Below are 12494 nucleotides of genomic sequence, written 5' to 3'. Positions count from 1 at the left end.
TTTAATAGATCGGAGCCGGCAAGTGTCGATGAAATATTGTCCTAAGGAAAGAAGATAGTACTGAAAATAAATAAGGAAGATATTCAAAAGTTGGTGGAGTAACATGGCCAGTACCTGACACCGAAGAACTAAATCTGGCTTTTCGAGAAAAAGCACGAGGCTACAAAGAAGATCTTGCCTGAGGAGGAGAAAAATATTAAAATTCAAACAAGATTAGAAATATCTGTAAAATTGTATGGAAAAACATCACCCGAGAAAGACTGTGGCAGTCATGAATCTATTAAATGACAATACAATGTCACGTTCTCGCCAAATCTTCCAATGAACAACGAAAAGAAAATATTTCATTGACAGCAGTGATTTCATTATTTAATAAATTAAATTATTTTAATAATAAAAAAATTACGAATATTTTTTATTATTTCTTTTATAAGAATATTTTTTGCTTTTTTTTGGAACAAATCAACATAGGTTGATTTGTTGTGAGAGAAATTTTCTTTGATATTTGAGTGTTTTGAAATACGAACACGTTTCCAGAACGAATTATGCTCGTCAACCGAGGTTCTACTTTATTTTTGTGTTTTTTGTGATTACTGAGTTCACAAGTTATAACAGTAATTAAGGTACATTGGCGAATTGATTAAAACATATGTGTTCAATGTGCTCAATAAACTTAAAGAGAAAATTATGTACAAAACATTATAAAACGGTTGCAAGAAATCAGGCTTTTAAAAGCTGTTCGCAAGTTTCTAAATGTTCTAAAGGTACAAGTATAAGTCAATCTCAAAATAAATCCGTATTTGATATACCATTACCTTTTTATTAAATTAATTATACATTGTGTTTATAAAATATATATCACGTTTTTAATAAAGTATTGTATTTTTACAGTATTTAATCTATTTTTATGCAGAAAATTATCAGTTATTATAATTTGATATTACTAATTTATTAAATGACGTTTATACCATAAACATGTGCGCTTACTTTATAATACTATAATTACAATATATATCGTACTATTGCAATATGTTGTCTAGCCATTAATAATATCGCTTTTAATTATATATTTAATTTTATTTGAGTTTTTTAAGAAGTTTTATGAAACGTAATATATTTTTCAAGCTTCCCAAAGCGCCCACGTCTAGAACGATTAAAGACCGATCCATCACGCGGAAATCCCGCGGGTAAGACAACTTTTATAATATAAATATTACTTTTTCAGGAGCATGGAGTCGTCTTTTCGTTGGAGACAATTTACAAGGGAGCCTCTCAGTTGGCCGATTACAGCCCTTATGTGGGCTCTCCCTACAACACAACGGACAGGTGAGTCGTTTTGATAATAATAAAAAGAGCCGGGCCTTTGTTACAGCAAAATATTTCTCTTAATTCTCAACAATGGCATCGTCCGAGTGGAAGTAACTCAATTAGCGTATAATTCTCGAGCCCTCTCGAAAATTTTTAAGTTCTCTCTTTTTTCGCCCTCTTTCTTCTCTTTGTTCCCTTAGGCCGAGCTGCGCGAAAAGAATGTTAATTATCCGCGGAGAATTCTGTCAATCTTCGACGTCGAATATTTAATCTTTGCTGGATTCGACGTCGTTAATCACCCACACCCAGATGTCGCCAAAGCTTACCTATATAAAAGGTAAACAGAGCTGAAAAGCTACAAATAATATCAGCTCAGAACGGTTCGCGTTGGATGATATTCAATTAGGAGATTAAGGTTCGATTCGCGTTGCTTTCTGGGATTTATTGGATGCTGTTCAACGTATAAAATAACAACGCATCAAGGAAACGTGCTCTCTCCTTAACGAGCTTTGGAACGTGGCAAACGTTATATCTTCGGGCGTAGCTTAAAAATTCCTCTTTGTGAAAATATTAAACGACTTTCTGTGGAACGATCAACAGAGGGCTTAACCGGAAATAATAATGGGTATTGAAAAGATTCTGATAAACAAAATATTGAAACCAATTATTAAAAATAATTGTAAATAAATATTGAAATACTTTTTTTATGATATCCTTAATATAAGTTTAATGGTAAATATTTAAAATAAATGTCCAACTAAAGCAATAGCTGTGAGTTAAAAAAACTTTGATATAAATAATTCTAAAAAACACAAATTCAAGTAAATAAAATATTTAATCTAAAAACACGTATTATAACAATTAAGTTTGTAATTTCACAGTAAGGTTGCGGTTTAATTAAAGTAACTAAAACTATTATTTTCGTAGAAAACATTCTTTAGTCATTTCGCTCATCTGGTCCTAGATTTGCTAGTTATATTTCAAAAGCACTATTGGCACAGTACAATTAAATTTTCTTATAAATATATTTTTGCCTTGGCAATAAAAAAACAATTAATTTTTGGTTAACCGCTTTTATTATTTAAATGCAAATGTTTGCACAGCGAATGAAAAACGTTTATTTTAATTCTATCAATCAGATTGTGTTTTCAAAGCAAGCGGTTCTCCATGTAATGAACGCGATTTTTCATGTTTATCAGTAACAAGTGTCTTTCGCTTGAAAGGGAAAAGCATTCCGTGGGGTCAGAATAGAGCTGTAACAATGGTAAATAAAAAAAGGTTGTTCGTACGGAATTCATATAAATGCTAATTTTTCCAAGTTGAATAGAATTTCAATTGGGAAATTCGGGAACGAGAACAATTGCGATTTAATAAAGTACACGCCATGGCGTGGTCTTCCACTTGTCGGACGTAGGTACATTGCATAATATTATTGTAAGGCATATATTGTAAAAATAGAATGAAATAGAACATTTAAAATATTATGTTACTTCTTATTGTGTATGTTACACAAGAACTTTGTGACAACTTTCTGTTTCTAATTCAGACAGGTGAACCTGACTATACCAGTGAGCTTGAGGTCTTGTTTTGTGGGCAGACCTCGCACAAGAACTGGTGCTTTGCCTCCCAGAGGACTTATCGTGTTTGCAAGAAGTTCTACTGGACGTTTGAAAGCGATTTTCGCCCCAAAAACATGGTCAGCCGACATCGAAGCAATTGTTCTGCACGAAGTTGGTGAGTAAACTTATGTTATATTATAATATATCAATTTTGGTTAAGGTATAACTTAATAGCGAATAATGGTACATTCGTAACAGATACTTCAAATATATTCAATATATAGATATAAATACTAAAATTTCAGTTAATATACATTTTTTTCAAACTATAGTTATTAAAAAGTCTATATTTTTAATATGAAGTAAGGTTTTAAAAAGCTAAACCTTTCTGACTTTATTTTGAAATGCTTACGATTTATATAACTTTTTTGCTTTCTTTCGATATATTTTTATTCATTTCGTTTAAAACTTAGTCATTTCCTATTAAGTAATCTCAATTCACAAAAAGAGTGGCAAGTCGTGTATTGAAAACTTTGAACTGGTCGCTGATTATTCGTTAATTGTTTAGTTATTTGATATAATTATTTAAAACACTGTTTTTCCGGCTTTGGTGTTCTTAAACATAGTGATGATTAAGAGCAAATTTATCAAATACCTCTTTGAAGGTTAGTAAGGGTCATATCCGTATTTGTGTCTTAGTGGGTTTTATTGATAGGAGCATGTATATATATGTATATAGGAACATAAATATGCAATTAATTGTACTAACATTGTAGTGTGACTTTATTAAAGCACTTAATAAAGAGACTGAGGGGTGTCAATAATCTGTTAATGCTTGGAAATTTTTAACTGCGAGCTAAAGTGACCCCAATAGTCGCGATTGCGTCCCTTATTCTTACCGTTGAGAAGTTCATCGGTCGAGAAGGTTCCCTTTTTCTGCTTTAAATTCACGATCTTTATTTAGATTGTTAATAATATCATTACAATACAAAGATACAAAAATATATAAATATATACATATTTATACAAGAAAATAAAATTATAAATTAATAGCAAATCCCATGGTTATATCCCTACTTCGTAAAACTCTATTGTGCCTATTGATATGCAGGTAAAATACGCCTTAAGCGTTTTCCTCACAATCGCAAAACACGGTACTGTTTTACCCGATATCATATACATAAAGCTGTACCAACATATCTATATGTACGTGTACAAGTGATCAAAACGATATTGTGCTAGCATTAAAATCTCCAAGGGATTAATCTGCATAAAAGGTCTGAATATTCGTTATCTTAAACGATCGCATTTCAGTGAAAAAGCAGGGGAGTAAATTAAAGAAATGTAAGGGAACGGTGAATTAAGAGAAATTTTATCAAAATTAGCATTAAAGATATCTCTGGAGGCTTCTCCACAGACTGGAACACAAGGCAGTCGTTTAATGAGAAAATCAGGTAACCCCTGAATCCCATCTGCAAACACACACACTAATGAAAATGTTTGAATATAAATGAAAGATTTGGTATTTAGAATCAAGTCGACCCGTAAGCGTGTACATCTCTAAAGTGGCATATAAATTAGCTAATTAATTGTGATCATTCGCAAACCATCGTATTGATAGTGTAGTAATTTAATTAATTGAATATAATTTTAATGCTTTTATGAAAATCAAAAGTTCGTTATGAATGTAGCTTGTTAAAACGTATAAATGATTAAAAATACGTTGGTAAATGATATTTTTATACGAACCATAAATTTCATTGTTATAATTTCGTGCGTACAAAGTAAAAAGTTAAAAATTTACCAGCAAAACCGAGGATGTAAATTTTCATATTAAATTTACACATCTTTTCTGGGTTGTTTATTTTTTTATTACGCGTAATAACAGCATCCGAAAATAAATGTACTTGTAAAAGGTTTAGCAACAAAAAATATTTCATTAAATATTCATTATTAAATTTCATTCACGCGTCTGTTGTGATGACATTTTAATATTTATGTAATTTTATGATATTGTTTTCGTATAAAAACTAATACAACATAAATTCCGTTTTAAATAAGTACTATAAAATATGTACGGAGTAAAAAATCGACGGTATTCAGAATAAAAATAAATAATACATATTTTATGTTCGATATAATAATACTCATTTCCTTACGGTGAATTGGTTTTCGATTTCATATTTTTTCATACGCATAATGCTATGTAAATTCTTAGATTTACCTGCGAAAATCGTACGTTTGCAAGGCATGAAAATAAAATCGCGGTATGTATGGTTCAGTTGGTTAAAAGGAATTGAATACATATATAACGGGCCTTTCAGAGAAAATGCAAGGCCCTGAAAAACTAATATTTTCGAGGACCTCTAAAATTAAATAAAATATGAATAAGAAATGGTATTAAATATTTATTTGAGTATAACATTTAAAGCTTTGCGCGCTTTTCTATTAGAAAATTCGGTTATTATTTCAGAATAGTCTAAAATACATGCTATTTGGTAATTCATATTTTTTTGACAATGAATTAATGGCTATCGTAAAAGTTTTTAATTCTTTCCAGAACACTAATTAATATTTTATCTTCTGCTTTATTTAGAGGCAAAGGAGAAAAAAATCGGCAAAGCACAATCGTTATTTTCGGTGATATGTTTAGGAATTCCATGTAAATACGTTTCAACAGTAATAGTTATTTTATAATCTCGTCACTTATTGCATATTCATTTAACTCTATTTTGCCTTAAAACTATAATCTCTTGGTCCATTAATAAACTTTATTGAAATCGACGTATAAGTCCATTCATTATTGAATTGACAAGTTTGTCGAAAACGTGTAAATGAAAATATTTTAAAGCAGAATTTTGACAGACTTGTTTTATTATAAGAAAACATCAAAGCATATAAAATGTTCTTTAAATTAAAAATTTCAATTCGCTGAAATTAACATTAGAAATAATAAATGTCATTTGTTCCTTATGAGATGAATCTGAAGTCGCATTAGCAATAAGAGCTAAATTATTAGCTTTCTAAATGCGATAGTATTTTTCGTAATCAAAATGCGATAGTATTTTTCGTAATTTTAATCTAATTTCATATGGAATGAATTTTTTCAACATATTGAATTACCAATATGAAGTCTCTAATATTATGATATCCATGGCAGCTGATCTTCTTCTTCCTTTCCCTCTGATAGACCCAGTATGTATATAATATACATTAATAATTTTTTAAATATTAGTACATGTACTATTTACCGTATCATTTAGATAAATATTATAGTTTTCAAACGAAAAAAAAAACATATTTATTTAAACGAAAACTTCCCTCTACCTTTTAGTACAAATAAAATTTCATATAAAATTATTTAGATTGGAAAATATTTTTTATCAACATATTATTAGTATGAAAAAAATCATGCAAAACAATTTACATAAATGCTCACATCCTCGTACCTTATTAATATTTTGTACAAATATAAATGAAAAGTCTGAAATAATTCTATAGTTTATATTAAACAATTTTATTTATATATTATATCACCATATGCAATTTTTTTAAACATTTTACATTTAATAATGAATATGTGGATGCTACTCGTTAAAATCTTTCATTACATATGTACGTGCATCACAAATATGTTTTTAAAAGTAAAAGAAAACACAAAATTACCTCAAAATAACTTTTTTTTTTGAAAAGAAAACTCAGAAATTTTGTATTATTGCCAAAGTTATTTAAGTTAATAAAGATAAAAAGAACGTAAACAATGAAAACAAAAAGTTGTATAAAACATATTCGCATACCTGTAATGAACAAATCAGTTTTTCCTGCCTAATGGCAAAGACTCAATTCCGAATAACTTTTATCAGATATATTGTGCAGACTGTGAGAAATCTCATCACAAAAAGCATCGTAATATAAAAATACGATAAAATTATTCGACGAAAACTCTTTTCAAATATTTTTATCCTATTAACGTATCTTATTTAAGATATTAATTTATTTCGTTTGGACTAAACTGAAAGCTTGAAAGATAGAAATCAACAAAGCGTATTTTTGAACAAAAGAGACGACAGAAAATGATTTCGCGATCTTGGCTTTAGATTTTGATAAATATGATGAAACCATTTAATAACAAAACCTATCAAAAATCATGTATATTATATTAATATCAACAACTTTAAATAATTTTAATTAAAAAATAAATAAAAATGGCAACGTCCTGATAGTCGATTTTTATTCATGCTTAATTTTACGAAAAATCAATCGAGATTCTTTTGAAAAGGCAACACGTTTTCTGATCGCTTCCAATGGCACTCCCGGTAATTGGATTGCCACCGCAGTATAACGGAGGAAGTTGGCCGCCTGATGCCTCTCGCTTCGACTTCCGGTTCGTATGTGGATAAGCCAGGGTGATAATTACACGCGGGATGTTGTTGTCAGGTACGTTTTTATGTTTCACTAAGCGGGAAGTGAACGAGCGCGTTAATAGCGTTAACTGTCGGACGTGGATAAATCAAGATGGCGGAACGGAAGTTCCGGAAGTGAGGAAAACGCGCACGACTTTTCCGGTTCAGCGTTCAGAATTAATTAAACCATCAAAGACATCTGGCGGGCTGGCGACGTAACTAATCTGATTTTGGTACGCGACGTTAGAACTTTTTGCGATTTATTAGCTTATGTGCTTCAAAACATAACATTGAAAATATAATCAGCTCCTTTGAGAGTTATGCGAAAAGTTGGTTATAAATATCAAACCGGTTATTATAATAAAGTATTTATACCATTTTACTAAAAATATATAAAAATACTGCTCCAGCCATAGTAAGAAATTGCTCATTTTTATTTATATCTTTACTGTTTCTTAATTTACAAAGATTATAAATAAGATTTACAAATATATGTTACTTTAAGTATTTAAATATTGAATAGCAAACAATAAAATATTCGAATATATTCATAAAGTAATAAAAAATACAGTCTGAATAATATATGGAAGTTTCAATAATCCTCACAATTAATTTAAAGGTCATACGAACAAATAAAATTAAATACCAACTTGTCTCAAAAGTAAGGCCTAACTTTCCCCTTAAAACACGAAAAGTATAAACATGTTCAAAAGCAAAAAAACTGTTTTATATGTAGGAAATGAGAGTTTTTAACTTTAAATTAGTACATTTTGTTATTTTATTTATTCCTACAACTTGATATGTTTTAAAGTTACTATGAAAAATTCCTTTGAAAAATTTACATTATTTGTATTGATTTAAAGGTTATCAAAAATAATTATTAACCGTTGAGACAGTCTACAGCAGTACAAAATTGATTTAAAAAAATGAGTAATTTCTTAAAATTCAGCAATTACAATGTATTTTTTTCTTAATTATTTTCTTTGTCAGCTATTTGTGGATTTGCCATTTCACAAAATAAAAAAGGGCACAATTTTTTTATGGGTCATACAGTGTTAAATCGAAAAAAATGACTACCTGCGTTGTTGTACTCTTAATATACGAAAAATTATTAAATAATACAAAACTGTGTTTTAAGAGTTGTTTGTATTTTGGTGTTCTTATATTTTTTTCTTCTTAATATTTTAATACAAATATAAACTAACACTTACGAAACAACTGCGAGTTCAATAAATATTTGAGTTAAAAATAGTTTCAAATTGAGCAACTATATTTGAAATTTGAATATCTATATATTCTAATTGGAATCTCTAATTGTAAATTTAAGCTTTTTCTCTTAAATCAGATCCGACAGCTTGGCTAAAATCTAGTAACTTTATGTCAGCCAACGAAAATTTTTCTTTCTGTTACAAATTACATTTTTTTATTTATTTTTTATTTATAATAAATTTTCCGTAATTAAAAAAATAATATCAGAACTGTTTTTATTCCACACAAATCAATTTTTTTTTAATTTAAAAAAGTTTATTTAAATAATATAAAAATTATATATAATTTACATGTTACTGGTTTATAACCATTTTTAGGTTTATAGTTTGTTATTAGCTTAATTAAAAAAAAATAATATATACATACTATCTGGGAGGCACAGACCCTCGACAACACGGCATCTTGAACTGCGATAGACGAAGCGCTCTATGGTGTCGTCACTCTCATAAAAACAAAGTGACGCAGACTTCCGGCTAACCCTCTAAAAAAATCCTTGCAGCTCTATAGCCTGCATTTTCGGTAGGTTTCTATGGGGGGTCTAACCGGTTAAAGTGATAAGTTTGGCGTAAAATCTTTAAATTGGAGAGCTATTAATGATCCACTGGTAAACGGTGTGACTCAAAACTCATTGATATTCCTGGTGCTTAGTCCAGAAAGAAGGGTTTTTTGTTAAATACCTGCTTGTCAATATAAAAATTAATATTTCTCAAAAACGAATGATCAGCTCCGATTTCCATATTTCCAAGAAATCACTCTTAATCTTTCTTGAAAAGTACTCTTAAGTGGTTCTGAGAGACGTTATCTTTAGGGTTAGAAAAAGGGTGTCAATAGTTGAAAAAAAATAGATTTGATTTTAATATACAAAAAAAATTGTTTTAGGATACTGAGTATGAGTTAATAATGTTTCGGTAATCAAATTATCAACAAATTAATATGTAACTATTAAATTTGTAATAAAATAAAATGCAGATAATTTCCTAAATTTATATGTGTCTAAATTTATATAATATGTTTGTATTAGCTCAGTTAAGTTTAATAAATTAAATATGCAGCAATATTATTAACATATTTATTTTATGAATCTTACAATCATTATTGGATGTTGACTAAGCAATGGCACTTTAATTGTTATTTTCAGGATATTATAAATATTTATTTTTTTAATGGATTTAATAATGTACAGATTTATTAATTTCTGCTTAAAGTTCTGACTTGAATTGAACTCGGTTGCTACTTTAAGCGTGAAAAATTGTCATAAAACTTAAAAATTATATTCTGTTAAAATGGTTGCGGGGAATGAGGCAATATTTCATAGCCCAACTCAAACTTTTGAAGGGACAATCGCGTGAAGCATTATCGTGTAAGAGAATTGAGCCATTTCAATTGTTTTTATGCATTTTATCAAGTCCTTGACAAAAACTTTCAGCTGTAATGGTTTTTCTAAAATTCAAAAATTGTAGTAGATTATATAATACATTATATAACGGGTTTCATAAATGGAATAAAAAAACACCTTCGTACATATAGAAATAAATTATAATATTAAGTCTTTATTATTGTATATTTTTATTTTTTCTTTCTGTTATGTATTTTTTATATATTTTATATATGTTTACTAAATTTGTTAGATGTAAAGATTAGCTATTAAGCTAAATAAATTAATAAAATAAATAAATAAATACCGAACCTAGACTACAATAATATTCTTTAAGTGTAATTTCAGTTTTATGAAATGGTTAGAGGCTCAAATTTTTTCTATAATTGATCAATTTCTTGTTTCTGTAGCGTAGAAAAAAACTAGAACAAACGTTTTTATTCTGTTTAGGCAGCAATCATTTATCAAGTTTTTTTGCCATAAAGAACTGCTTAAATAATAACGCCTAACTTTTTTGCAACTTCTCGCATTGCGATGCGTGGATATTACTTAATTCATTAAAAATTAATTAGCTTTCAGTTAGTCGTTATTAACATAAGAAAAGACAACAATGACCTTCTTCATCTTTCAGGCTTTGGTCTCCAGCATGAGTTTTCGCTGCGTAACCACCTTTTAATTCTTATTATAGTAATATTATCTTTTTATGCTGAATTTATATTTGCATGCATATTTTTACAATGCATGCTCTATAAAAAAATACGAATACAGATATATACTCAGTCAAACTCTGGAACAATAACAGGATGGAATAAGTGACTTGCCAAATATTATGTAGGCTTAAATTCCTAAATATTTTTGGACGTTGTTTAAGACCAGTGATAACAATTTAATGCCTAAATGTCATGCTTTCACATGAAAAGCGTTTTCACGAACATTTGGATGCGATTACATAAGTTTCAATTATATAATTTTCAGACATTCAGTACATTACAAGAAACGTCAATTCGAAATAAATACCAACGTAGCATAGCATGTGAAACCTTTGTGCTGTGGAACGTGAGCTCCAAATTTAATTTGCGGTATCGCTTATTGAGCGTGCATAAGCCGAGTACACATGTATCGATAGAAATTGAATAACGTCGCGTGTAATAAATCTGAGAAGATTGCAAAAAAGAAGGCATGGCGATGACTGTCAATAAATAATGAAAACGACTTGGTAGTTAATTTAGCTTTTTTAAGGTAAAATCTGATTTATACAGATTAGCTTTAATACTTTTTGTATATTTTTAATACAAAAATAGGTACACAAGTATGATACATTTAAAATATTTATGCTTGAATATAATTTATTTTTATTCAAAGAAGACTTAATATTTCGTTCTCGTAATTTTTTAGTATTTGTTTCAATATATGTAAGTTTATTTAAAACTATTTTTAACGAGATTTACATACTTACTCAATTTTTGGTATCATAATATTTTGATATTAAAATATAATGCACTTGAGAACAATAGTATATGATCTGATAATTATTCACTGTTGCGAATTAAGATCCTAAATACGAATCTTGCTCGGGACAGAGGACCGGTTGTGAAATAAACTATCGAATAATTAACTGTTGTGTTCTTCGCCTCAGACTTCATACAACTTAGTTGCCATATAAAAAAAATCTAAGTACAAAAATTTCTGATTTTCTGAAATGCAATTGTAAAAATAATAATATTATACTGGTTTTTATTTACTTATTAATAATATTGACGTAATTATTGGATTATTTTTTTTTCATTAGGGAATGCCTATTTTTTCTGAATTTCTGATTGTCTATTTAAAGAACATATATACGGCTTTTTGTGTTCTAAACTTAAATTTTAAAATGTGCTGCTTGTTTAAAGATTCATTTATTCAATGCGTAAATGCGTTAGAAATGAAACATTGTCAGGAAAGTAATTATCTTTAGAGTAATAAGCAGCTTTTAAATCAATAAATAGGTGGTGGGTCTCGATGTTGAAGTGGCTTTTCTAAAATTTGTTGCCTCGCTGTTGTCTTTTCAAGGTTAAAGTTTCGCGCTGCTCGCTTTAATATTAGATATTATTTTATATACTGTATTTGATAATCTTATACCTTTGTAGTTCGAACATATTAATGGGTCATCTCATTATTGTATTGGATATATATATTTATTTTTATTAAATTAATGCCATCGTAACCTAACAGGTTGCTATAATGCGTCACGATGGTCGAAAACAATACATACTTAAAATAATATAATATATAGAAAGAAGCAAATTAAAAAAATAGTAAAATATTATATTACGGAGTCAAAGTAGGTTATTTAAACACAGCTTAGTATATTGAGAGAATTAGAAAAAATATTCTGCAATATTAAACAATTAACACGGAGAAGTTATGCTATATGTTGGATCTTTCTAATATCAGTGTATATTTGCTATAGTTTAGTTAGCCTAATCACTATTTAAATAATAGAATCGCATATTGCTTAATTATTCAATCTAGTTTATAAGATATCGATTAAATATTAATTTGGCAGGTATTCAAGCGTGAAATAAATATTTATCAAAG

At 28.6% G+C, this 12494-nt stretch overlaps 1 protein-coding gene across 1 annotated transcript in view; it reads left to right on the top strand.

Moving 5' to 3' along the window:
- Positions 1–12494, top strand: part of LOC148228602 (uncharacterized) — a 100204-nt gene that overhangs the window by 68460 nt on the left and 19250 nt on the right. The window contains exons 3-4 of the mRNA XM_088200033.1: positions 1226–1326; positions 2855–3042. Coding sequence (XP_088056159.1) covers positions 1226–1326; positions 2855–3042 — 289 coding nt within the window. The remainder of the gene's footprint in view (positions 1–1225; positions 1327–2854; positions 3043–12494) is intronic.

This window comes from Plectrocnemia conspersa, unplaced genomic scaffold, assembly GCF_051122295.1.
Source record: "Plectrocnemia conspersa isolate PC_06_02 unplaced genomic scaffold, ASM5112229v1 ptg000012l, whole genome shotgun sequence".
NCBI lineage: Eukaryota > Metazoa > Arthropoda > Insecta > Trichoptera > Polycentropodidae > Plectrocnemia > Plectrocnemia conspersa.
The sequence above is the reverse complement of the archived record's forward strand: the minus strand, read 5'-3'. Positions and strand labels throughout refer to the sequence as shown.